Source organism: Calliphora vicina, chromosome 3, assembly GCF_958450345.1.
Source record: "Calliphora vicina chromosome 3, idCalVici1.1, whole genome shotgun sequence".
Lineage (NCBI taxonomy): Eukaryota > Metazoa > Arthropoda > Insecta > Diptera > Calliphoridae > Calliphora > Calliphora vicina.
The window spans coordinates 78290571-78316887 of NC_088782.1; the positions used below are offsets into that span (position 1 = coordinate 78290571).

The 26317-nt window shown below is 30.6% G+C and overlaps 1 protein-coding gene across 2 annotated transcripts in view; it reads right to left on the reverse strand.

Annotated features, from left to right (window-relative positions):
- Positions 1-25942, reverse strand: part of siz (Brefeldin-resistant Arf-GEF family protein schizo) — a 95549-nt gene extending 69607 nt beyond the window's left edge. The window contains exon 1 of one of the 2 annotated variants that reach the window (XM_065505648.1): positions 25208-25942. In XM_065505648.1, coding sequence (XP_065361720.1) covers positions 25208-25869 — 662 coding nt within the window. In that variant the 5' untranslated portion in view covers positions 25870-25942. Of the gene's footprint in view, positions 1-20256; positions 20298-25207 lie in introns of those variants that run through there. The other variant, XM_065505651.1, reaches the window with a different exon arrangement.
- Positions 25943-26317: the final 375 nt, after the last annotated feature.

Genomic DNA, 26317 nt, shown 5'->3' on the forward strand with positions numbered 1-26317 from the left:
AGCTAGGTCGTCTTAGAATCTTATGAGGACCAAAAATATTTATACTTTTTGGTTCTACAACCAATACTTCGATATGTTACATGTTACTCAAATACTAAAAGAGTGTCCAACTCAAAAAACTTCACCCACATAAAATTTGCAGTAACGGGAAAAAAATGTATTATTAAATCTGTCTTTGCGTCTAATACAATAGCGCGTACTGTACATACATATGTATGTATATATTTATGTTTGTATGTAAATAAATTTACCGCTACCGCTCACTGATACTTTACTAACTATTATACATATTTCAAACAGTTGTTTAATATTTACTCACGGATTGTATCTACTAATATACTACATAGTAAATGCAATTATTATACTTATTTGTTATTCTGTTTTGTTGCCCTTCATTACATTAACAATTGTACATATACATATGTATATATTAAATGTATGTACGAGTATATTAGACTGGTTCACGAATATTTGAAATTCGCAGATGGAATTTTTTCAGTGTTCATCAGAGTTTCCTGCGAATATTTTTTAAAAGTTAAATAGTTTTTTGCAAATTGGACCAGCCTAATGTGTACCTTCTTATCAATGTTAACTTTTTCAGTGCTCCCAAAAAAATTGTCTTTGGTCTTGTGAAAACCAATTGCTGAAGATTTTAAGAAATATCAGATTTACAATTTATTTAAAATTTACAGTTTCGATTTAAAAAAAAAAAACAAATGACCTTGAAATCCCGATAATAAAGAATTTTATGAGAAAATTTACTAGTTAATATAAGAAGGTCGATCTAAATATCCTATATTACTATCGCCTGAAGCCAAACATACTGTTTTCAGGAAATTTCGGAGATAAATTAGACCATTAATAATGTTAAACTACCAAATTAAATGTTAAAATTATTTTTTTTCAATTCCAAGAAGCATTTAATTTTTTTCAAAATTAATCCTTTAATGCACCAAAAAAATGTTTCATGTAAATACAAATTCGCGCTGTGGATTACTGCTAAGTACCTAGGTACTTTTTTGACCAATTTATGTCACAATTTGGGTGAAATTTATATACATATACAATCCTTCATATAAATGCCTTTTTGTAACAGTAGGGTTACACATTTCTTGCAAAATGGACTTATATATTGTCCTGTCCATATTACCATTTATAAATTTCAAGTTTCAAACTCAATCAGTAGGTATACAACACCAAAACATGCAACAACAAGAAGCCATTCATAATTGTTGATTTTTTTTTCTTGGACCAGCACTCAGGGTATGACCCCTACTCATGCAAAGCATTGTGTTGGAAGTAGGAAAATAAGTTATGGGAGGGAGGATAGAGGGCGTAGTGTTTGTGGACATTTGATTTGAATTTCCCTATATTGAAAGTGACAGCAATGACTTCAGGAGGAAGCTTATTCCACATACGGATAGTACGGCTTATGAACGAATTTTCCCTGTAATGTGTTTTGCGATCCACTGTCCAGTCGACAACGAATTGATATGCCCTTGCCGAAGAGCGTGTGTTGCGTAAAAAATACGGGTTTCGGAAACAAGTTCCCTAATTTCAGCAGAGCTCATACCATTGTAGTATCGCTAGAACAGTGAAACACAACCCACATTGCTACGATGCACAGAGGGATTTTGGTGTCAAAAAGTCAATTTTTCAAACTCTCAATTTCAAAAATCAAATGATGCAGTTCTGTAGAGAAATGTTTAAAGATGAAATGTACACTTATAGTTTTAAGAAAAATTTTATTTTATTGAAGTAAAATCCATGCAAGGGTGTTGCTAAAATTTACTTATATTTTCACGCAATTCAGTGGTTTATATATGTATAATTTTCCTAATAATACCACTTACCTTTAACATATTTGAAAAATATAACATTTCTCCATAAATAAAAAATTATGGGGATATCATAAACCGTTAAGAAGATATGCCCAAATCTATAAGTCTCTAAAAAATGTATGGGTTTCGTGGGCGGTGGGCGTGACCGATTTTATTGAAACTCGGCAGGCGTTCTTCTTTTGTTTCAAAAAATATATGTAACAAATTTCTAGACTTTTACTTAGATATGAAAAATTTTATGCGAAAAAATCTATTTATATCTATAGTTTGGTTCATATAATTCTCAGTGCCGAATTTCGGAGCTTTAGGACCACTCCTTATAATTTTTGGCAAAAAATGTATGAAGCCATCCCTCTGTGCGATGTTTCAGTGAGTCAATAGAGCTGGTTACCCTACTGTCACCGATAAGCATCTTCGCCCTCTCCTGAAAACGGTAGAGTAACTCCAAAATAGACTTCGAAGCACCGGCCCACACATGAGAGTTGTATTCCATTTTAGGTCGGATATACAAGGAAAACTTAAAGTATACAGTTTTATTTATGTGCTGTTTTTCTATAGCGAACGAGTACTTTGAGTGTAAATTTAACATGTGTTTTATTATTGTAACAAAAACAAAATACATGTAAAACGTCCGTTCAAAACGCTCATTCGCCATAGAAAAACAGCACATTAGTTTGATAAATAACAAAATACAATAACAAAAAATATAGACTTTACAAACATAACGGTAATTCTTAAAAATACGATAAAATTCACTCGACAGTAAGAACTTTGGCTAGGAGGCGCCTTCACGCCTCAGCACTTTGGCACACGAAGATCTCGCCCTTTTGCGTAGCGAATCAGTTTTGACATTTTTGTTGTTAAGCCAGATTCTGAATGCTTACTCTTTAGATCTGATTGCAATTTTGCACTTCTGATTAAACCAGGATTTTTCCATAGTTTTAATCGAAAATTTTCTTTGATGGAATGAAGCTTTTCATCCCCATCATAATTATGTTCTCCACCATCTTCGCCGTGGCATTGACACTATTGTCTAAGAAACAAAGGTTCCAATTATAATGCTGAAAGAACTCGTTGAGCTCAGCCCAACGAGCATTTTCGTAAATAAAAGTTGAACGTTTCGTAGCTGGTCGTGAAACGATACGAAGTTCAGAGAGCGGAAAGGAGGCGGAAATGGTGCAATGATCTGAATTGCCGAGAGGTGCAATAACATCTACTTCATACTTGTCAGGGTGTGAAGTTAGAAAAAGGTCGAGGGTGTTATTTTGGTGTCCATCAACGCATGAAATATGCATTGGTTCATTCACTAATTCCGCAAGGTGATTGTGCGCCGCGAATAGTTCAACACATGTTTCACTGATTTTAAAAGTCAATATTTTTACCTTATTATATTTTCACCAAAAAAAAAACAAATATGAATTTATTGAATTAAATATGTTTTCTTTTTATGTATTTGAATCAAAAATATTAACATTTTCTTACAATTTTTATTAAAAATAAGCAATTTAAAAAAATTTTAAAATTTAAAAATTTTCTTTGGTTTTGTTAATTTTATTTGTTCATTGTTTATTTATGCACTGGCGATTTAAATAAGAATCTGATGTAAATATTCTTCTTGTAAGTGCTGTGAATAATTTAAATTATTCATAAAAAAATCTATAAAAATATTAGAAATTTGAAAAATGCAGAGATCAAATCACAAGCAATGCGGATGAGTTTGAAAACATGCAGAAACAAGTTTGGCGATTTGCTTCTCACATTCGATTTGACAATAGTGCGTGTGTCTGAACATAGCTATATACATATGTATATAGTAATCCAATAGTTTACATAATAATAAAATACGTGCACACGTTCGCTATGCTATAATGTGGTATGTTTTTACTGTGGGCAAATTTCGATCCGGCCTATATTTAATCAAACTACTTACCCCCACTAACACGAAGTCTGGTTATGTTTTAACTAATAGTTATACTGACAGTTTTCATACAAAAATAATTTTAACCGACAGTATAACTATTAGTTAAGGCATAACCAGACTTCGTGTTAACGGGGGTTAAAATGATTGGAAAGCAATTTATAATTGTATGATCTGATACTACTCATTTGCAATACTTACAATGGTACCAAAATAACACATGCAAATGACTGTGAATAACACTATTATAAATCTCAAGATATATTAATAAACTAGAAATATATTTTACGAAACGATTTCTTGACTTTCCGAATGATTTCAATAATATTTTAAACAATCTGAAATTAAATATTAAAAATAGGATACGAAATGTTCTTTAAAAGAAATAAATTTAATATATTTGTTACCAAAACGTAACTTTCCTAGAAATCCTTCGATTTCAAATCGATCCCCATGCTAACCCAAAATAGGTACAACCATTAAAATGAACTCATTTAACCCGCATTTTTTAGAATTTACAGACCTTTGGAGCGCCGAAAATCGATATAGGGCCACCCTAATGTACATACGTACTTCGACAAATATAAATTGAATCAGAATAAATACACGCAGTGCACGAAAACTTATAACAAACGTAGTTTACTTGATCCAGAAGGAAATATTTATTCTATTTGAATACACCTAGTTAATCAAATTCATATAATAAATTCATACAATCGGAATGAATTAGGCTATGTATTCAAATTTTAACTAATCGTTAATTCGCAAAAGCCAACCCGTAGATAAATATGTTTTTGGGGTTTATTTTGTTAGGCCCTTTTGTGATTTAAATGACAGTGATACATGTAGCTAAAAGTTGTATAATAATTCTCTTCGTTTTTGATGATTTTGTTAAACATTAATAAATAAAAATAAAATAAAAGACACAAAACAAAAAATACATACATATGTACATACGTACTGTACATACATATTTACATTAGCTGAACTTATATTTTTATTTACTTGCTGCTTTCATATGTATGTAGCTACGAATTTTTTTTATTTTTATATTCATTCGACTTTTCTCAAACTTTGTTACTAATCGAGCATATTTGTTTGTTGTTCAAGCTGCTCTTTATTTTTTTAAGAAACTTCAAAATCAATCGAACAATTGAGTGAGTGATGGTATGGAAAGATGAACAAATTTCTTTCTACATATTATATAATATTTTATTGTATTTTTATTTTTATTTTTATTTATATTTTAAGCGCTTTCATAAGCAAAAACATTTCTCTTATCAGTGTGTCTCTTTTTGCATTCACAATAAAGTTTGAATATGTATGTTCATATTTATATACAATACAATGCATATGTAGTATATGACTTGATGTCTTAATATTAATTTTAAACAATTGAACAAATTGTAAGCTCAAAATAACATAATATACTTACATATGTACATACATATGTATGTATATGTACCTATGATACTTACTATACATGGTATCTCAAAAAAAAGTGACCATCGAACGTTGTTAGCTTTGTTAGCAAACTTTCGGATTAATAACATTGGTATTTCGGCCGATCACAGCATCATAAGATGTATAAACCCAACCCATTCATATACATATCTGTTAAAATCAGATAATGCGTATCAACCAGTGTATTTAATTAATCGGTTTTCTTGTTTCGCCGGTTAACAGTGCAAATAATTAATCTGGGTTTAGATTTAATCGGTTAATTTAATTAATTTTTAATTTTAAACTGAAAATAAAACCACGAATTTTGTGTACTTATTAAATATGTAGTATGTTTTCCTTTTAAACGATTTTTTTCTTTTTCTTAGTTTAAAAACATGACTTGAAAAAAACTATCAAACTATTCATAGATGTTGAAGAAATCGAAAGTAAGGCTTGGTAAAGAATATCAAATATAAAATCCTTTTTGGATTTTTTTTAGATTTTGAATCTATTAATAAGGAGTAAGATCAAAAAACCTTAACACACGTTTTTCCTTAAAACTTTTAATCCAAGTATTATTTTATTTTTTTTTGTTCAAGTTACCTTTGTAAAGTATGTCAGTTATTATGTTTAATGTCAATTATGTTCATTTGTTGTTAATCTGATTAAAATGAGTGACGAGAAAAAAGTGCTTACTAAAATTATTAAATATGTTCAACAAAACCCACTTGGTCCTACAAAAAGTTGGCCAAACAATAAAAGGTTTGCCGTCAAACTGATTCCAATGTTATTAGACAGTATCCAGAGATCTTGCCCGTTCATAGAAAACCTGGTTTAGGTAGAAAGAAGGAATTGTCCACATGATCTTTCTAAAGTCAATAAATAGAATGCATTTTCAAAATTTGGTACGGAAATTGAAGTCAAATTTTATAAAATAAAAAAAATATCCCTGCCGCATATGACGAAACGTATGTTCTGGTCAATATTTTTATGATGCTGATGCTCGAGTGAATGTAGAAAAGTTTAGGACCCGAAAGCATAAAATTTTCCCAAAAAGTTCTTGGTATGGCATGCAATATGCAGTTGCGGCAAAAGAAGCCAAACATTTGTTACAAAGGGCTCTATAAATACCGAAATTTACATCAAGCAATGTTTACAAAAGAGGATGCTTCCATTCATAAGACTTAAGGTAGGCTCACACATGGCAAATATTTGCTCAAAAAAGCGTAACCACTTTTTTTTGGCACAAATTTGTTTGACGTGTTTTGTAAGATCAAACAGCATCAAATAAAACAAAACTAATTTTTTTGTTTTGAATCATACTAAGTAAAATAAGTTTTTGAAAAAAATAAATGAATTCAAATGTATTTTATTTAGTGGTTACGTCTTTTTCGTCAAATATTTGTCATGTGCGACCTTTATTAATGTGTCCACATATTTTTGATCTGATTTGTCATCCTGACACTATGGTAAGCAAGGTCTTGAGTGGTACACGAACAACAGTGTGGTATTTGTACCAAGAGAGGCAAATCGCTCAAAATGCCTGGAGCTAAGGCCAGTGGGGAGAAAGATTTTGTTATATTTTTATCAAAAATATGGGGGGATATTGGGTTTGTAAATCAGTTTGTAACACATCGAAATATTGGTTTTACGACAACGACAGTTTCGTACTAGATTAAAGAAATTATTCAACCTGTTTCATTAATCTAGTACGAAACTGTCGTTGTCGTAAAACGCCTACGCCTTACATGATAAGGCTGAATGGAAAATTTTATTTAAATATGGAACTAATATACACACAGCCTCAAAATTGAGTAAACACCGCAAATTAATTGATTTTTTTTAAGATAATCACCCTTATCGTGGTTGGCGTATTAAAGTTGGCGATTAAAGATAAAATGCAAACTGTTTCTTTAATCTAGTACTAAACTGTCGTAGGCGTAAGACGTATACGCCAACCACGATAAGGGTGAATGAAAATCCTAAAATCTATCCAATTTAAAAGTTTCGGTTTGTTGGAAATTGGTCTGAATAATAGATTCTGAAAAAAAAATGTTTTCATGATCCTAAAAAAATCAAAAAAAAAAAAAACACTGTTGTTTACTCACTATTGAGGCTGTGTGTAGCTGCATCAATAACATTATAATTTTTGACACTTTTTATTTTCAAATACCGAAATTCCTAAAACGAGGAAAATGTGTTCCAAAAACTGTTATTTTTTAAAATGCCCACTGTGACATCATTTACTGTGTGATATTAACACGACTTTGTATGTATTTAAGTAACATACTTCCAACTTTGAATGGGACGAGATAACTGTTAGTCTGCTTTTACACAGGGCAATTTTTCTTGCGCAAGTCTAGAGTTTATAGGAGAGAGAGGCAAGAAGAAAGAAGAGGGGTACACACTTGCTTGTACTGGCAAGTCTCTTCAATTCTCTTTTGTTTTCTCATTTTCAATATGGCGTCTATTAGGTTTTGACATACAAAATTGCTCACAGACTTGCTGTGTGTAAACATACGAGCAAGTTTAAAAGGGAATCGACGAGACTTGCTTCAAGTAAACTTGCCCTGTGTAAAAGCAGACTTAGCAATTTTTTTCAGAATTGTATCGCAAATAAAAAAATAAACAAACCTAAATATATCATTTGGATTATGATATACAGTAGCCCAAGAAAGTCTACATGCAGGAAAAATTATTATGTTACTTTAATTTAAAGCAGTTTTTTTAGTTTTTTTTTATGAGATATATAATAATAAATGTCTTATGTCGATTTTAGCAAAAAAAAAAATCAAATAACGCCCAAAAGTTCACAGTTATTAGAGTTATTGATTCTGAGTAAAATAACGAAAAATTTATTCTCGGTCACGCCTACTTTTGGGTGGGCGGGTCTATTAAGTTTCATAATATTTTGAATATTAAAGCCAAAAAAAAACAAAAAAAAATGTTCGTTATTTGACTCAGAATCCAAAAATTTAATATGGGTGAAATTTTGGAAGTGATAGGAAATGTTGCTAAACCCGACTTAAGTGATGTTGTTTTAATTTTTTTTAGTGTGAATTTATCTTTTTATCAAATATATTTCACTACTTTTAACTTACAAATACAGCTTTCAACGAAAGAAATTTAATTTGAATTCCTGTATGTAGACTTTATTGGGCTACTGTAGTTTTGAGGGGCCACCCAGGACCGCATTTCGCCTACGAAGCTGAACAAATGTAAATCAACTCGAAAACTCAACTCCAACCTTGTGAAATTTCGTTACGATATCTCCAATAGTTTACGAGATACCGATTTATTTACAAAAAAAAAGTTTCTAAACCACTGGTAGTCGATGCCAAGAGTAAATTTTTATATATTGCATCCGATGTTGTTATCTTGAAAAATTCAACATTATATAGAGTTCTAAAGGAGGAAAAGCTAAACAGATTTCTCAAAACTCCATGATGAGTTGAGCAAGGATGGAAGTTGATATGGTATTTGGTAGGCTATCCCCTAGATTCCGGATTTTTCATCGCCTTATTGAAGTTAATATAGAAACCTGTGATTTATTTGTTGGTAAAATCCATATTGTATTTCCAATTAGGAAAATGAAATAAGTCCCAATAAAATTGGAAAAATTAAATTTGGACTTTATTTAATTTTTTGGGGGGGAATTATTTCATTATGAAAAAACTACCAAATGAAGTAAATTCAATAAGAAAAAATATTTGGAGTTTACTTCATATAAAATATTTTTGGGCTTTATTTTATTTGGGCGTTATTTCATGTTCATAAAAATGATTTGTTGACAAATTTTAAAGAGTTTTAAAACTCTTGATACAACTAAAAACCGTTGGGATCGACTTAAAATATTCGTGATGCAGATAATATCATTAGAATTGGACTACAATTATTATTATTTTAAAACCTTTATTTTCAAGTTCCAGAATATTTGGATGCTGGTTCCATTACTGCCAAGCATTACGTCGACAAATAACATCGAAACACAAAAATTTTAGCTAAATTCATATATAAACAAGTAAGAAAGAATGGTCGGTCAAGCCCGACCATATAATACCCTACACTAAGTAAAAGAGCAAAAAAAAATTTTCTTTTAAAATTTCAATAATTTATATTTTTGAGTGATTTTCGGAAGTGGGCCTTATATGGGGGCTATGACCAATTATGGACCGATCACCATGAAATTAGGTCGTGTGATTTATGTGTATATTGAAGTTAACTATGTTGAATTTTGTGTGTTTACCAACATTTTTAAGCGATTTATGCACGTTAAAGTGATTTTCGGAAGCGGGTCTATATGGGAGCTATGACTAATTATGGACCGATCGTAACAAAATTTGGTGACATGAATTTTGTGTATATAAAACTTATTTGGAGTGGAATTTGTGGAGATACATATATAAATTAAACATTTATGACCGATAAAGTCCAATTTCGGGAGGACATTTGTATGGGGACTAGGTGAAATAATGGACCGATTTCAGCCAGTTTCAATAGGCTTGGTCCTTGAGCCGAAAAAATAATATGTATCAAATTTCATCGAAATATCTTCAAAATTGCGACCTGTACTCTGCGCACAAGGTTTACATGGACAGCCAGCCAGCCAACCAGACGGACGGACGGACGGACGGACATCGCTTAATCGACTCAGAAAGTGATTCTAAGTCGATCGGTATACTTTAAGGTGGGTGTTAGACTAATATTTTTGGGCGTTACAAACATCTGCACAAACGCATAATACCCTCCCCACTATGGTGGTGTAGGGTATAAACACTAATAAACACACATTAAAATTCAAAATATTAGGATCTTATTTCATTTTGTTGAGCTTTATTTCCATATATTTTTGGAAATTATTTCATTATGAAATAAAACCCAAATATTGGGAATAGGATGTATTTTTAATTGGAAGTTATTTCATTGAAATTGGGTGTTTATTATGGTAATCGAATTATTCGATTTTTCTCTTGTTCGAATAATTCGAATAAGAGATTTTAACTTGTTCGAATAATTCGATCACACGTTTAAAATTAATCGAATTATTCGAATAATTTAAATTTGTTTAAATAAGTAAAGAATGAAGTTTTGATGTCGGTTTTTTAATATTTGATTGTTAAAGAAAGCCAAAAAATAACGTTAAAGTTAAAGTTAATAATTCAAGTATTGATAATGTTAAAAAACATTCGAAAACAAAGTCCATCATTAAATTTTCATCAGAAATATACTGATCAGATTAACTCTCGAACAATCTACAAAACATACTCTAGCATGACTAGCATACTCTTTAGTTACCGTTTTGGAGCTACGCTTTAAAAAATTTGAGCTAGTTGGACATGATCCTGAATTCAAATACAATATAAACGTATTAAGAACTTTTTTGTCGTTCATTAGTTCGGGTTTTAAATTGAGTAACTAATTCTTCAGTAAATTATTTATTCATTATTTCTAAATTATTTATAACAAATTGTATTATACATCAAGCTCTATCAAACGTTGCCGAATCATTGCTTAATAAAGTGGTCTTGGGAAATTACACAATAAAGGGAATCTGTCCAAAGTTTGATATCATTGTAAGTGAACGTCGCACAGTGGTATGAGAAAAAAAAGAGGGAAATAAATCTGTAACTTCTAAACGCTTAGTCCGATTTTAATGAAATTTCACATGCGTTGTCGAGTTTAAGTTTTGAATTTGGACTTCATGGGCCCACCAGGGGCGGGGCCAGGGGTCCCTAAAGTAGGACACCTCGGGTATGTTCAATTTTAAAAATTATCCTATTTCTTCGTTTGTGTTCCGATTTCAAAAAAAATACGTAGATATCAATTATCTCTTATAGTTTAGGAGATATTCGCATTTGAAAATAAAATTTTCAACATTTTTACCCACCCTACTCCAGTTTTTTGATGACCGCGGTTCCAAAAATTTCCCGATTTTCTCCATTTTTCTTTTATAGGTTCAACAACAAATGTATATATCAAATAAAGAAAGCATTGTTTAAAAATCATGACTGGGTCCAAAGTTACATGCATTTGAATTTAAAAAATTTAAAAAAGGCGATTTTTTGCTATTTTTTTGGGAAAAAAGTACTTTTATTCTTTTTAAGTTATTTGTACTTTTTTAATTAAAAAAACGCCTATTTTTTCTGTAAAATTCAACTTTAGGGCAAAAATTCTCAAATCGCATAGTCGATATCAAAATATAGAAACCTATTTTAGATGGCCCAATATGTTCTTAATTATTTTGTAAAGGATTCCGATAACCCCGCTCATTTTTGGGATTTTTCAATACTTTTTTGGGAATTGCCGTATTCCTGATTATAAATTTCAAAATTTGTTTTTATTTTTTCATTTTCAATAAAAAAATCTATACATAGATAAAATTTCATTATAAAATATTCATAAATAAAACTTTTATTTCAATTTGAAATATTTGTATCGTCGCAAAAATTAAATTAAAAAAATTTTTTGTCATATTTTTCGAAAAAGTATTCTACAATGTAGAATGTTGTTGTTGGGTGTTTGTGCTGTTTACGTATGATAGAGTTGCTCATATGAGAACTCATTATAAACAACTCTCTCTATTTTGTTAGAGAATAAGATTTACAAAGAAACAAAATAGAATTGGTGAAAATACTCAATGTGTATTACACACATCTACATGCATATATACACACAACTAAACTTTTGTTTTCTTTTTATTATGCTATTATATATGTACATGATTTCATGAAACACTAACAAAATACATGGTTTTTTGCTTATATCTCGGCCATTTGTGGACCAATTTTCTCGATTTTAAATAGCAACCGAGCCGGAAGAATTCCGGAGATTTTGATGTATTAATCATGTTTGTAAGTTATTTAGTGGATTTGGAAAGTTGATTTCAACACACAGACGGACAGACGGACATGGCTATATCGACTCCGCTATCTATAACGATCCAGAATATATATACTTTATGGGATCGCAAATGAAAAATGTAGAAATTACAAATGTTATACCCTTGCCACTCATGGTGAAGGGTATAACAAGAAAAATTTAATTATTAAAAACTTAATAAAATTTATGTTTTTTGTTATTAATTGTATCTTTTGTATGCATTTATGTATATAAGTGAATATTTTAGTTTAGGCCAAAAAAAAGTGTCTCGCCAGACCTACATACAGTGACGGACATTACAATAGAATCACTACCAATATTTCATTTAAAACCAGGAGCAATCATGAGGATTGGTCGACAGCCACGACAGCCGGTTCTACGCACCGGAATGACCCGAGTTCACTCGGCCAAGGGCTGTCAACTCAGCAAACACTGCTGCTACAACAACAATAAGGATTGGTGTGGGCCAGAAAATATAAAAAAGTGGCAAAATGTGTAGTGGACGGACGAAACGACCATTAATTTAATTGGTAGTGATGATAAGACATGGGTTAGACGTCCAAAAAATGGCAAAAACCAAAAACGTTTAAACATGGTTGGGGAAATATTATTATATGGGGATGCTTTTCTTGGTATTGCGTTGGTCCAATTTATTGGATTAAATAAAATATGGATAAGCACTTGTATGTAAATATTTTGGAGAATGTTATAAAGCCACATGCAGAATGGAATATGCTCTTAAAATGGTCCTTCCAGCAAGATAATGACCCAAAGCACACGTCAAGTCTTGCCAAAAAATGGTTTTTATATAACAAAATTCATGTTATGGAATAGCCGTCTCAATAACCAGACTCAAATCCTATGGAAAATAGTAAAAGACAAACTCGGGCCTGAAAAATTTAAAAACAAGGAAGAACTTTGGCAGAAAATTCAGGAAATATGGTATGCATTTTCCCGATCTACATGCGAAAGTTTGTAATTCAATCCCAAAAGATTTGATGCTGTTATTAGAAATAATTGATATGCAACAAAATATTAAGAAAACAACGAATTCTTATGATGATTTTTTATTTTTAATCATTTTAAGACTGATTGATTCTATTTGAATGTCGCATATTTTATTTAGTCTTTTAGATTTGACATCGTTTTTAACATAAGAATGTGTTATTTTTTTATTTTATTTTTTTCTATTTATTGTTTGCGTTATGAGCATTAATATGCAGTGCCGAACTTAAGTATTGGCACAGGATGTTCATTGTACTTTAAGGACTACTTAAAGGCCGTATTGTAGAGATTTTTAATCAAAAAATATATTTACCAGATAGACTGATGAATTTCCTACAAAATATAAACAACATCATTTCAACAATTTAATACCACTATTTATTAATAACAAAACTACATGAAAATACTTAATTTCAATGAACAAAATTATTGGCACACTTCATTAAAAGCTAAAAAAACATTTCATTTAGGAAGCAATATTGGAAAATTTAATATATTGTTTTGCTTTATAACTGCCTCGAGTAGCTTAGGCATGAATCCACCAACTTGTTTGTGATATCTGACCCAATACTTGGCCATTCTTCAACTAATGCCTTTTTCACTCGCTTATCTAGCTCTTCCCACAGATGCTCTATTGGGTTGAGATCCGGAGATTGTGGAGTGTGTGGTAGAACATGCGAAATATTGTATGAAAGCCACATACGTCCAGTATAGGTCGAATTTTTGGGATCATTGTCATGTTGAAAAGTGAAAGAAAATGGTAAATTTAACTTTTCTGCACTTTTCCTGAGGTGTATCCGTATATTTAACTTTGTCCATTATTTCGTCAATGAACACCAGCTCTCCAACCCCTGAAGCGGACATACAACCCCACACAATTACCTCTCCAGCACCATGTTTTACTATTGAAGCAATATTTTGTTTTTCCAGCTCTTTATTGGTTTTTTTCTATACCGTTTGACGGCCATCAGAGCGAAAAATATTAAATTTGTTTGCATCAGAGAATAGCAGTTGGTGCTAAAAATCATGTGGCTTACGTAAATTCCTAAACGGCATATTCTAAACACTTCTTTTGGTTCACAGATGAAATAAATGGTTTACGCCTAGCAATACGACAACTATAGTTTGTCTTCTGGAGCACTCTTCTGGCTATTGCTGAGTGAACTTCATTCCCAAACTCTTCTTTAATCTCTGCAGCAACCTGTGTTGAAGATATTTTTGGACATAACTTGACCTTTTTGATTATATGGCTGTATTTACGCTCACTTAAGAATCTAGGACGACCTGTATGTTTAGCACTTTCAAGTGTTGATGTTGCCTTAAAACGTTCCACGATACTCCAAATTGTAAAAAGGCTTTTTTCCATAATCTCCACAATCTCAGCATATGATTTTCCTTGATTGTGCAAGTGAAGGATGATTTTGCGCTCAGATTCTGTTGTTTCCTTTTTTTTGTTAGCCATTTTCAGCAAAATTTATAATTATTGTGCTCATTTTTTACAAATTGACATTAATAGTTTTAGAAACGAAAACTGTTAAATAAAAGAAGATAAAATCGCATTTTCAAAGAAAAAAAAAGTGGATAGATCGATCAAATTTGAAGAATCTGGTTAAGTGTGCCAATAGTTTTGTTCTACGGAATTGTGGAATTTTTCGTCTTTTTATTATTTTTAAATAATACTGCAAAATTGTTGAAATGAATTTGGTGGTATTTTGTAGGAAATTCATCAATCTATCTGATAAATATATATTTTTATTAAAAATGTCATCAATATGGCCTCTAAATCGACCTTAAAGTACAATGAACATCCTGTGCCAATACTTAAGTTTGGCACTGTATAATGAACAAATTTTAAATTTTGAAATTAAATTTTGTAGTTTTACCGCTTTAGTGATTCTATTGTTGTTGTTCTATTGTATTGTCCGTCACTGTATGTGCAGTGTTTGAAGCTTTGCGAATTTCACCCACAAAAAGGGCTTTTTTGGTTGACCAGAACTTTAAGTTTTTATTTATTTATTTTCAACAACCTAGCCATAACCGGATATAAATTTCCACTTAAAAATAGTTGGCATAGTTAATAGTTAAGCCGAACCAACTGATAGAGGGAGACCTTGTGAATTGACCATATGTTTATTGTTTTGTCATAAAATATCACCTTTTTTTTTTTGTTTGAAGCAGAACATCAATTTGTTTAAACTATCATAATATGTATATTCGACAAGTTTCCATAATATGGAATATTAGAAAAATCTATAACACTATCACATTCAACAGACTGATTAGAGTAGAAAATATGGTCCCTTATGTTTTCACATCTTAAATTTCGAGATCTTTTAAATAATTTTGCAATACAATACAATTTTTCGAATCTTTAATTGATGTTCAAAAAATCCTCCAATCCAATGAACTTTTCAAGTTCAGACAAATCTTTTCCCTGTTACATTGTGTCTCAAATTGAACAAAATAAATGTTAAGAATAATACAAATATCTTGTAATTTTTAAGGGTGTGAAGTTAAATTCGTAAGTTAAATACGTCCCACATATATGTTAACTACTTAACATAGCACTGTTAAATAAAGTAAATTTGAAAAACATAGTTTTTTTTGGCAAAAACATAATAAAATTAATTATTTTTATTCACCAATTAAAGAAAATACCTTAAATTTAAACTTTTAGTTAAAAAATAAAAAAATCGTCTTCATATTAAGATTAAAATTACAGTTTGAATATGTAGTATTCAAGTTCATTGGCGGGCCACTTAGGACACCTGAATGGGGTTTGGATATGGTGGGTGAAAGCTGGGAGGGAGTAGATATCAAAACTATATAGGGTATACCCAGTTGTTTCTTAGGGAAGGCGCTACTAGGGTCGGAATTTGTTCGATTACTTTGTTTACATTAATGTTCAAAGCGTTATAGGGGCTATTTAGGACAGACCTGAATGGGGTTTTGAGATACCGGGTGAAAGCTGGGAGAGAGTAGATGTCAAAATTATATAGGGCATATCCAGTTCTTTCTCAGGAAGGACGCTACGAGGGGTGCAATTTGTTCCAAAATTGTTGTAATGTTAAAAGTGTTATAGGGGCCATTTAGGACAGACCTGAATGGGGTTTGGACATGGTGGGTGAAAGCTGGGAGGGAGTAGATATCAAAACTATATAGGGTATACCCAGTTGTTTCTCAGGGAGGGCGCTACGAGGGGTGGAATTTTTTCCAAAATTGTTGTAATGTTAAAAGTGTTATAGGGGCCATTTAAGACAGACCTGAATGGGGTTTGGATATGGTGGGTGAAAGCTGGGAAGGAGTAGATGTCAAAACTATATAGGGTATACCCAGTTGTTTCTCAGGGAGGGCGCTACGATGGGTGGACTTTGTTCAATTACTTTTTTAACATTTATGTTCAAAGTGTGATACGGGCCATTTAGGACAGACCTGAATGGGGTTTGGACATGGTGGGTGAAAGCTGGGAGGGAGTAGATATCAAAACTATATAGGGTATACCCAGTTGTTTCTCAGGGAGGGCGCTACAAGGGGTGGAATTTGTTCCAAAATGGTTTTAACATTTATGTTCAAAGTGTCATAGGTGCCATTTAGGACAGACCTGAATGGGGTTTCAACATGGTGGGTGAAAGCTGGGAAGGAGTAGATATCAAAACTATATAGGGTATACCCAGTTGTTTCTCAGGAAGGGCGCTACGGGGGTGGATTTTGTTCCAAAATGGTAACTGATTATTTGTTTTGTTTGTTTATTTTGTTTTTTTAGACTTTACTGCTTAAAATGTAAGTTATTAAAAAAGACATTATTTGTAGCTTTGTAAGCGAAGTTTCTGCTGAATTTCTCAAACTACCCAGCAAAAACTTCGCTTACAAAGCTACAAATAATGTAATAATGTAAAGGAATCGAACAAATTCCGCCCCTAGTAGCGCCTTCCCTGAGAAACAACTGGGTATACCCTATATAGTTTTGATATCTACTCCCTCCCAGCTTTCACCCACCATATCCAAACCCCATTCAGGTCTGTCCTAAGTGGCCCGCCAATGAACTTGAATACTACATATTCAAACTGTAATTTTAATCTTAATATGAAGACGATTTTTTTATTTTTTAACTAAAAGTTTAAATTTAAGGTATTTTCTTTAATTGGTGAATAAAAATAATTAATTTTATTATGTTTTTGCCAAAAAAAATATGTTTTTCAAATTTACTTTATTTAACAGTGCTATGTTAAGTAGTTAACATATATGTGGGACGTATTTAACTTACGAATTTAACTTCACACCCTTGTAATTTTTGCACATTTACTAGCACTACTTATAATTTTGATTCACATTTTTGATATTTCGGTTTATAAATAATATAATCAAATGAGAGAGCAACAAGTTTTTTAGCTAATAGTACCAATCAATTCTATTTGTATTTTTGGATAAACAGAACGAAAAGTATGTGAACTTATCATTTTGATACGCACCTTATAATTACATATGGATTAACAGTATGTTCAAAATTATGTAAGAACGACATTAAAATTTACAGTTACAGTTGTTACCAGTGATTTTTCAATCAAGGTGATAAATCATCTCTACTAACGGTATTCGGGACCAAATTTTTTTGTCCCTTAGAGTATTCAAATACCAAAACTGGATAACCGGTTTTTTGTACGAAAAACCGACCGGTTTCGAATACTTTATATTTTCGAAATATTCGACTGGATTAAGAACTTTTTCAAATCTTTGTTTAAATAATAAGATATTGTATTTGCTATGCTTTTTTATGCTGGTAAATACGTTTAACACATTTTCCTGATCTAGAGTAGATCTAATAATGCTCGCTGAACAGCAGTGTTGCCAATTTAGCCCTTTTTGGGCTAAATTTAGCCCTTTTCAATCTTGTTTAGCCACAAAAAAATTAATTTAGCCTTTAGCCTTTTTTATTTTCATTTAGCCATATATATTTACTATAATGATCTGAAATTTTTGCTGTTGAAAATTAGTAAAATCAGTCCAAAAAAATTGGCAGGGATATTATGACAAAAATTAACTAAAAATTTTGAACCAGTAAACAATTTAAGCACATACAAATTGTTGGACCTTCCATACATTAAAAAAATGCCATAACTAATATAGAGAAAATGGACGTTATTTGAATACAAATTTTTAATAAATATGTTAATGTTTTACGCGCAGGTCCGGGCGTTTATAAAATCATATATAGGGTTAAAGAGAATACATTTAACTTTATCTGGGCGATGTATTGACGTAAATATAGTACTTTAACAAATATTTTATAACACATGCCATGTAGTATACCGTTTTCAAAGACTATAATCCAACCAATTTAGAAAGAAAAATTCAGTTCATTATCGATAATAATTTAGATATGATAATTTTTATCTGATCAAATATAGAAAATTAACTTTTTTTCAAAATTAAATTCAATATTTATGTATACATATTTTGGCTATCTTAGTTTTGATATGTTTACTAACTAATGGCAAAATTTATGTTTTTGCCAATGAAAATCAATTCTGGCCCGCGACGTGTATTATTTTTAGAATATTTTTTTCTGCATTACATGAGAGACATATTTGCCATATATTCACTTATCAAAATATTCTCCATCCAAGTTATCACAAAGGATTACTTTATACATATAAAAAAATTTGCCTAGGAGCATTTTGCAGGCCAGGTGATAAATACGAGGCTTTAAAAACATCGCCATATGATATACGTGTGGCCCCATATTACGTTATTTTAAAGTTAAGGATCAACATACAGGAATAAATATTCTTATTTTCTTGCATTTGAACGTGTGTTATATTCATACATTTTTGTTTGTCTATTCGGCATAGCCCAATGTAGTATTCTAAGTTGTTTTTTGTGTCAAATGTATGTATTTTTTAATTAAAAATGTTAGCCCTTTTTTAGCCTTTTTTTCTAAGTATTTAGCCCTTTTTGTTCACCATGAATTGGCAACACTGCTGAACAGTTAAATTAATCTGTTCACCTTAATATTATTTTTGTGCAAAAATGCATCACAAATTATTTGGAATCTTATATTTTCAAATTAAAATAAAGAAAAACTGAAATAATACTGCATTTAATGAACACCGATTTAAACCCGGGTTTTAAGAAAATGCTATTTTTCGAATACCTGTTTTCTAAAAAGTCCATTTTTTTAATTACTTTCCACTCTTGGTGAAGGGAAAGTAAACGGATTAAAACTATAGTTTGTCATATCGTACCTATAACGGCGTCTGCATGTTCTTACGATCAGTGAGTTATTATGGTCGTTACATGTATAAATAGTTATTTTAGTGATATCAAAGTATTGACTTATTTATGGCTCCCCATTACATCACCGTGTAAAATGGTTTTGTCAAAGCAGTTGGGAATCATTCATTGTATTAGCATTTTAACCCATTTTAAGATTCATTGACATCTTTTTGTCAAATATTTGAATGGATGTGTTTGAATTTTTTTTTTTTTTTTTAATTTGTTAGGGCACAAGGAAATGTAAAAAAAATCAATAAAATCTACTTTAAGAAATGTGAACTTGAAAATATATTTTGTTGTCACCTAGTTAAATTGACTGTTTTTTCAGATTCGTATTTTTCGGATGATATTATATCATATAACAAAAACAACAATATTTAAATATATTTTTGTAGTGGTGCTATAATTATGAAATAGGAACAAGTGGAATATTATATAAAAATGCGTGACATCAATAAAACATCATCAAAATTTGCAATTTAAATCAATCGAGAAGAAATGAAAAGGCTGTTATTAATTGCAAAACATACTATAAATAATATTAACAGAATTATTGTTTTAATTTTTTGTTGTAAAACATATGTATGTTACAGAGTAAATAAATAGATATTTTGAAAACAATAACATTTTATGGAAAAATACACATTTAAATATTTAATTTGATATATTGTTCTATTAAAAATAAAATAATTTAAAATACATACATATATAGATAGTAAGTGTGTATTCATGTATGTATTTATTTAAACATAAATGCATGAATACACATATTACTATAATATCTGGAGAAAACTTTTCATAGAAATTAAAGTGTGTAAAATATTTTTGTTTAATTTTTAATTCATCAAAAATCAATAATTTTATTGGAAATCAAAAATTGAATGCAATAAAACTTACCAATAAATATCATTTGAAGTGATCATTTTTAAAATGTATCAATCAGCAAAAGTTGTGGTAGTAGTTTTTTTAAATAATTTTTTATATAATTTTTAAAGTCTACAATAGATAGTGTCTATTCCAATCCAAATAAAAATGTAGGCAAGGCAAGTCAAGGACTGTATGTATGGAGGAAGAGGACGGCATATAGTCTCAAGAAAATAGGTTTATTAAGATAATAAATTCTCTTGTTTCGTTAGGATTATTATTTTATTACTATGATGAAAACATTTTTTATTTAATTATTTGTTAATTATGTTGATACGAAATTAAACTATTTCACTTCTTTTAAAAGTTACATTTTCAAACATGAACCAAATGTTCCTCCCTTATTACGAAGCCGAAAAGATACGGTATACATACACAAATCGGCTGATGACTTTTGTGGCTCTTTTAACAAACAAAAATTAAATAAATATGTGTATTTAGTAATAATATCTTAAAAAGAATTACTTTAAAGTTATGCAGCACGTAATTGACAACCGAATGCTAAATAAAATTTTAATTTTTTAAACTTCCATTGATATATTGTCTTAATGCACTTTTAAATTAAAATATATTTTGCATTCGAATTCCGTAAGCTCTATTACCGTCATGTTTCAGTAGAGAGAACTATCAACTAACTGGCAATAATAAAATATAATACATATATATTTTCCAGTCACATTCACCACTGGAAAAGAGAGTATTGCTTTCCTTATTTACCCCCAATGCAAGTGGAGAGGGTTGCAGCAGCTATAATTAAATGCAGACATAATGCCTTTTTTACTTCGATTTCTAACAGACATATACAAATACATAATTGTATAATACAAATGGATTTAAAATTATAAGTACCTATTAAATTTCGAATGATTTAAATTAAAAGTAGTTGCAAGTACTTTAATTTTAGGACTGCCAAATATATTTTTGCAACATTATCATTTTATTTGAAAAATATTTAAGGGTTGAATTGAAATAATTGATGGTTGTTTTTTTTTTGTCATTTTCTTTTCTCTGTCTCACTCTCTCTGGCTTATTATTAGTTAATAGGGATGAAAAATATGTTACAATTGTACATTTTTCTGTACTTTTAAGATAAAACTATAACAGTCCTAGAGTTTTACAGTGGCGACATAGAAAATAGCACGTTTTGTGTAAAACAAATTCAATAGTGATTTTTACGTTAATTTTCCAAACTACATATTTTTAAAGGTGTCTTAGACACTTGACGACATTACACATATGTGACGTTTGTCTGCTGCTTTTGCGTTTATACGATATGTAAGAAGTAAAATGTTTATATTGTTTACATAAAAATAGATCCTTAACTATAATAAGACTTGTTTGTTTTTTGAAAAAAGTTAAGAAAATTCATCCATATTTTCTTCCATTGTCAAATATTTTCAATATAATTCAATATAATTCAATACCTTTAGACAAGGCCATTCAACTACAGAGCATATATCTTTTGGGACAATGCGAACTGTCTTAAATGTTACTATTCATCACATTATTATTAAGTATTGTAGGGCAATTTTCATAATAAACTTCTGCAATCGATAAATTAAATAGCACACATATAAGGTCCTTTGAAAAACGTTTCAAATGTATACTAACATAAATGCTTAAAATAAACATAATCTATTATAATTCCTTTAATATGTGTGTAGTACTATTAATTTTATTTTGAAAATCAATTATGGATTTTGAATATCGGTGCATTGAGCAAATTAATATAACACATGCTGACAAGGAAAAAAGTACTAGGATCGTCCGGTGGTGAAATTCGACCACTTTCAAAACGCTTTTTACCACTATTATGGAAAGAAATTTTAAAAATTTCTAGAGAAAAGGACCTTTTAAAGTGTACCATAAAAAACGTGTGGCCTATTTATGTATAAATATATAAATCTTTCTACCAACTTTAGTGAGTTTCTAGTGAAGTTTCTACCACTAATGATAAAAGTACCAAGAGAATGAATACTTCCACAGATTATTTACAAAATTTTATAAATTTTAAGTATGTATTTATTTCATTTGTTTAATTGCGTACATGTTCTGTTTTACTGGAAATTATTATACAAATACATATTACAAAAAATATCCAACATATATCCGTGAGATTTCTCAGTAGGTCATTAAGTCTGAACCCAGATAACTCACTAAGATTATTTTATTTATTTGAGCCCAACACAGTATAAATTTTTCATGTTCTTGTAAATATAAAGACATTAAAACATTGGTCGACAATAATATCATGCGCTCATATAGACTGTCTAACGAGTGCAGCGTCTTCCAGGCAGAGATCTTCGCGATCTGGAAAGCCACAGAGTTGATAAAGGCACACGTCAATAAAGGGTCTACAGTGACTATATACGTGGACAGTCAGATGGCACTAAAGGTTTTGGAATGTCATTTAATAGTGGATGACTGTAGGAGAGCTCTCGAGGAGTTATTGGTACACTACTCAGTAAGATTGTGTTGGGTACCAGGGCACAGTAACATACAGGGAAATGAGGTAGCAGATGAACTGGCTAGACATGATTCTGATCTAGATCATGATACTAGGGAAAGGTTGGGTAAAACCGCCTATATGTCACTACTAAAGGTTAATATATGAAAGATTCCGTGACTACACAAATTAATCCTGGAGCAGTAGGACGGATTGCAAAGTGTCCAGGGCCTTGTGACCAAAACTAAATGCAAACGCAACCAGAACACTGATAGAGTTGGATAGGTATAATCTCAGGATTCTAGTAGGAGTGATAACCGGTCATAGCTCAATTGGAGCCTTCAAGGGTAAATGGGATAATGGCACACAGGATTTCTATTGAGTGTGTGGAGATGTAGAGGAGCTAGAGACAGCACATCATATGCAACTGCACTAGGTTACAGGGTCACAGACTTAAATGGCTAGGAAATAGATTTCTGGACGAATTTGGTAATGTTGCCGTCTGTAAAATGAGCAACATACCAGGTTTCATTAAGAGAATAGTGTGGCTATTTCAAGGACGTTCTACAGCGATTCCAAATCCGTAACAAAATCTATCATTGTTTTTCTTTTTTCCAGGCGGTTTTGAACACTTCTTTTATTCATAATCTCTCCTCACTGTTTATATCTATTGAAGGGAATCACAATGGACCCCAAGATCTCGAAGTGGAAGTGCACGTAGTGTACACCCCTTCCACACTAAACTAAAACAATATAATAAATCAAATATTAGCTCCCATTGCCTTAAATTCTGGAAATATTTTCGTTTAATGACTGAAATAGTAAAACTGAAATTCCTCAATTCAATGGGACGGAAGTTCCATAACCAGCATGTCCTTATGAAAATTGATATCTCAAATATATAATTAGATATCCTGGCCAGCATCAAAAAGTTCTTTACAGTTGCCAGATGTCGAATTTTATAATTGCGAAGATTATACTTTGCTGGATAACGTGTAGACGGTCCACACAATAATTCATTTGCAGAAGAAGCAATATGGCTCCGATCGTTGGGGCTTATAAATTTTGTTAGTATCCATCCAGGAAGCATGGATATCTAGTGCACATTTTTCAGTTTTTTATGCATATTTTTTTATTTTTAATACACGTTTCATAATAAATACATTTTTAGTGCATGTTCTGATTATATTTTCTAAACTCTAAAACATTCAAAATGAGAAAAGGGTAAAAACTCCCAGGGAATTTTTTTCATTATTTGGCTGATTGTAACATACATAGGTAACATGTAATAATTTATTTAAATTTTTATTTTCAATTTGGTTCATGTTCATTTATTATAATTACATACTCTGTAATAATTAAAATTATAAAAAATAAAAATTTCAAATAATTACCAAAAATCTTTAAAATGTAAAAATATATTTAGGTACAAATCTAAAGACATAGAGAATTATACATGGAGACGTGACACTCCGATTTGTCAAACAAAAATACAACAAATCATATTTGTGATACAACAACAGACAATGACGTCTCGTCTCTGTTACCCTATGACCCCAGATGTTAAGAACTATTTTTTACAGTTAATATCATAATTTGATTATGTTTTTAAAATGTAACAAATTTATATTATCAATAATACATATTTTTTATATTTCTTTAAATTTCAGATATATTAATTTTTAATTTGTATAGGGAATTATATGGGCGACTTTAACTGCAATTTGTTTGATTCAGTTAAAGTTTCTAATCTTAGGTCTGTTTGTAGGAGGCTACGACTGTCTCATCTACTCAATTCTTTGCCCACGATCTGGAATAATTGTCATGATACAACATCATTGATAGACTTTATCAGTTCATCTTCTACAATCTCATCAAGCCTTGATTTATATTTCATTGCCTTTCATCACTTCCAGTACAGAAAATTGATATCATCATCATTAGACCTCCTGTGGATCAATTTAATTATTCCTCATTTTACTGCGTAAATTATAAACTGAATATTTTGAATTCGGACCGTCACCGATTCCACCTCGTCCACCCTTTTATTTGATTTCCAATTTTAAGGGAAAATATTTAATACACAATATTAAATTAAATGAAATTAAATGTAAATAACAAAGATTTACAACAAGTTTTTTTGATAAATCCAAATTTTGCCTGAAAAATATATTTTATATTTAGATTATTTTTTTTGTATTCAGAGACCCCAAATACACATAAAACAGTCGCTAATAACTGTGTCCAACCAGATTTGAATTTGGAACCACAGTTTCTTAAAGAAATTTAATATAGTTTTTAAAATATTGTTCAGTTTGAATAATTATATTAATAGTGAACAAATTATACAAATCTGGATACAATCCAGGATATATTTTAGTACACATGAGTTTAATTGCGAAAGATGTATTACATAATTCAGATTCTATTGGATAAATACCGAAATGATCTCAGCTTTAAAAAATTGTGGGTACTCACTTTTCTTCCGGCAAACGCTTCAATTCAAACATATCTAGTTCCATGCGAAGATTAGAAACTTCACACAATAATCGATCACGATCTACAGTGACTTCTTTAAGTTGTTCCCGTAGCGATTGATTCTCCATTATAAGCTCGTGCACATTAATTTGCATCGTTTTTAAATTTGACGATGAATTCATTATTATTTGGCCAATCGGTGTTCTGTTGTTAGAAGTTGTTGCGGTTGTTGGAATCACACTAATAGGCAGTGCCATTAAAGGAGCATTCATGGAATCAGTAGATCCAAAAATATTGGAGCTGCTGTAGTGACCTTGATGGTGTGAAATATCACCTTCATTATTTATAGTGTAGTTGTTGTTGTTGTTGGAGTTTGGGTTATTGCAGCTATTGTTATGAACGCCCACAGCATTACTAGAGCAACCCACTAACATCGCACTGGCCATCAACAGTGATTGTGTTGTTTGTTGTAATTTCTGTTGGTTTTGCAGTTGCTGATATTCATGACGTTGTTGGAAAACAACTTGCTGGTCAATTTGATCAGCAGAAATGTCTGATGTCATAGAAATTGTATCAGAAGTGCTGTCACAGAGCCCTGGTCCTGTCTCTCTGTCACCACTAGCGATGTCATCGATAGACAGTTGTTTCTTGGTGTCACACATTACAGTATATTGTTTTCTTATTATTTATTTCTTTATTATTATTTTTTTTTAATACTCATATACGAATATAAAATAATTTTGCTGCTACAAAAAACTATCGCGTAGAGAAAGAAATGTTGTTATACTCCATATGATCATTTATGTATGTTTGGATGTGCATATGTATGTATGTTTCTATCTATGTATTCATTCATGTACTCACGTTCATTAAAAAAATAGACATAGTAAAACAAAGAAAATTTTAAAAATAAAGTTTATTCTTTTGTTTTCTTTTTTAATGGTTACTTTTTAAAATAGCATTTTTATTTCTTTACACACAAGAGAAACTTTGGCAAGCTGGAAAATCGAAATAAAATATCGTTTTATACGTAGTGGGTACTTCTGTAAAATTTAACAAAACAGCAACAACAAATAAACAAACAAAATAAAAAAATTGCTAATTTTTGTA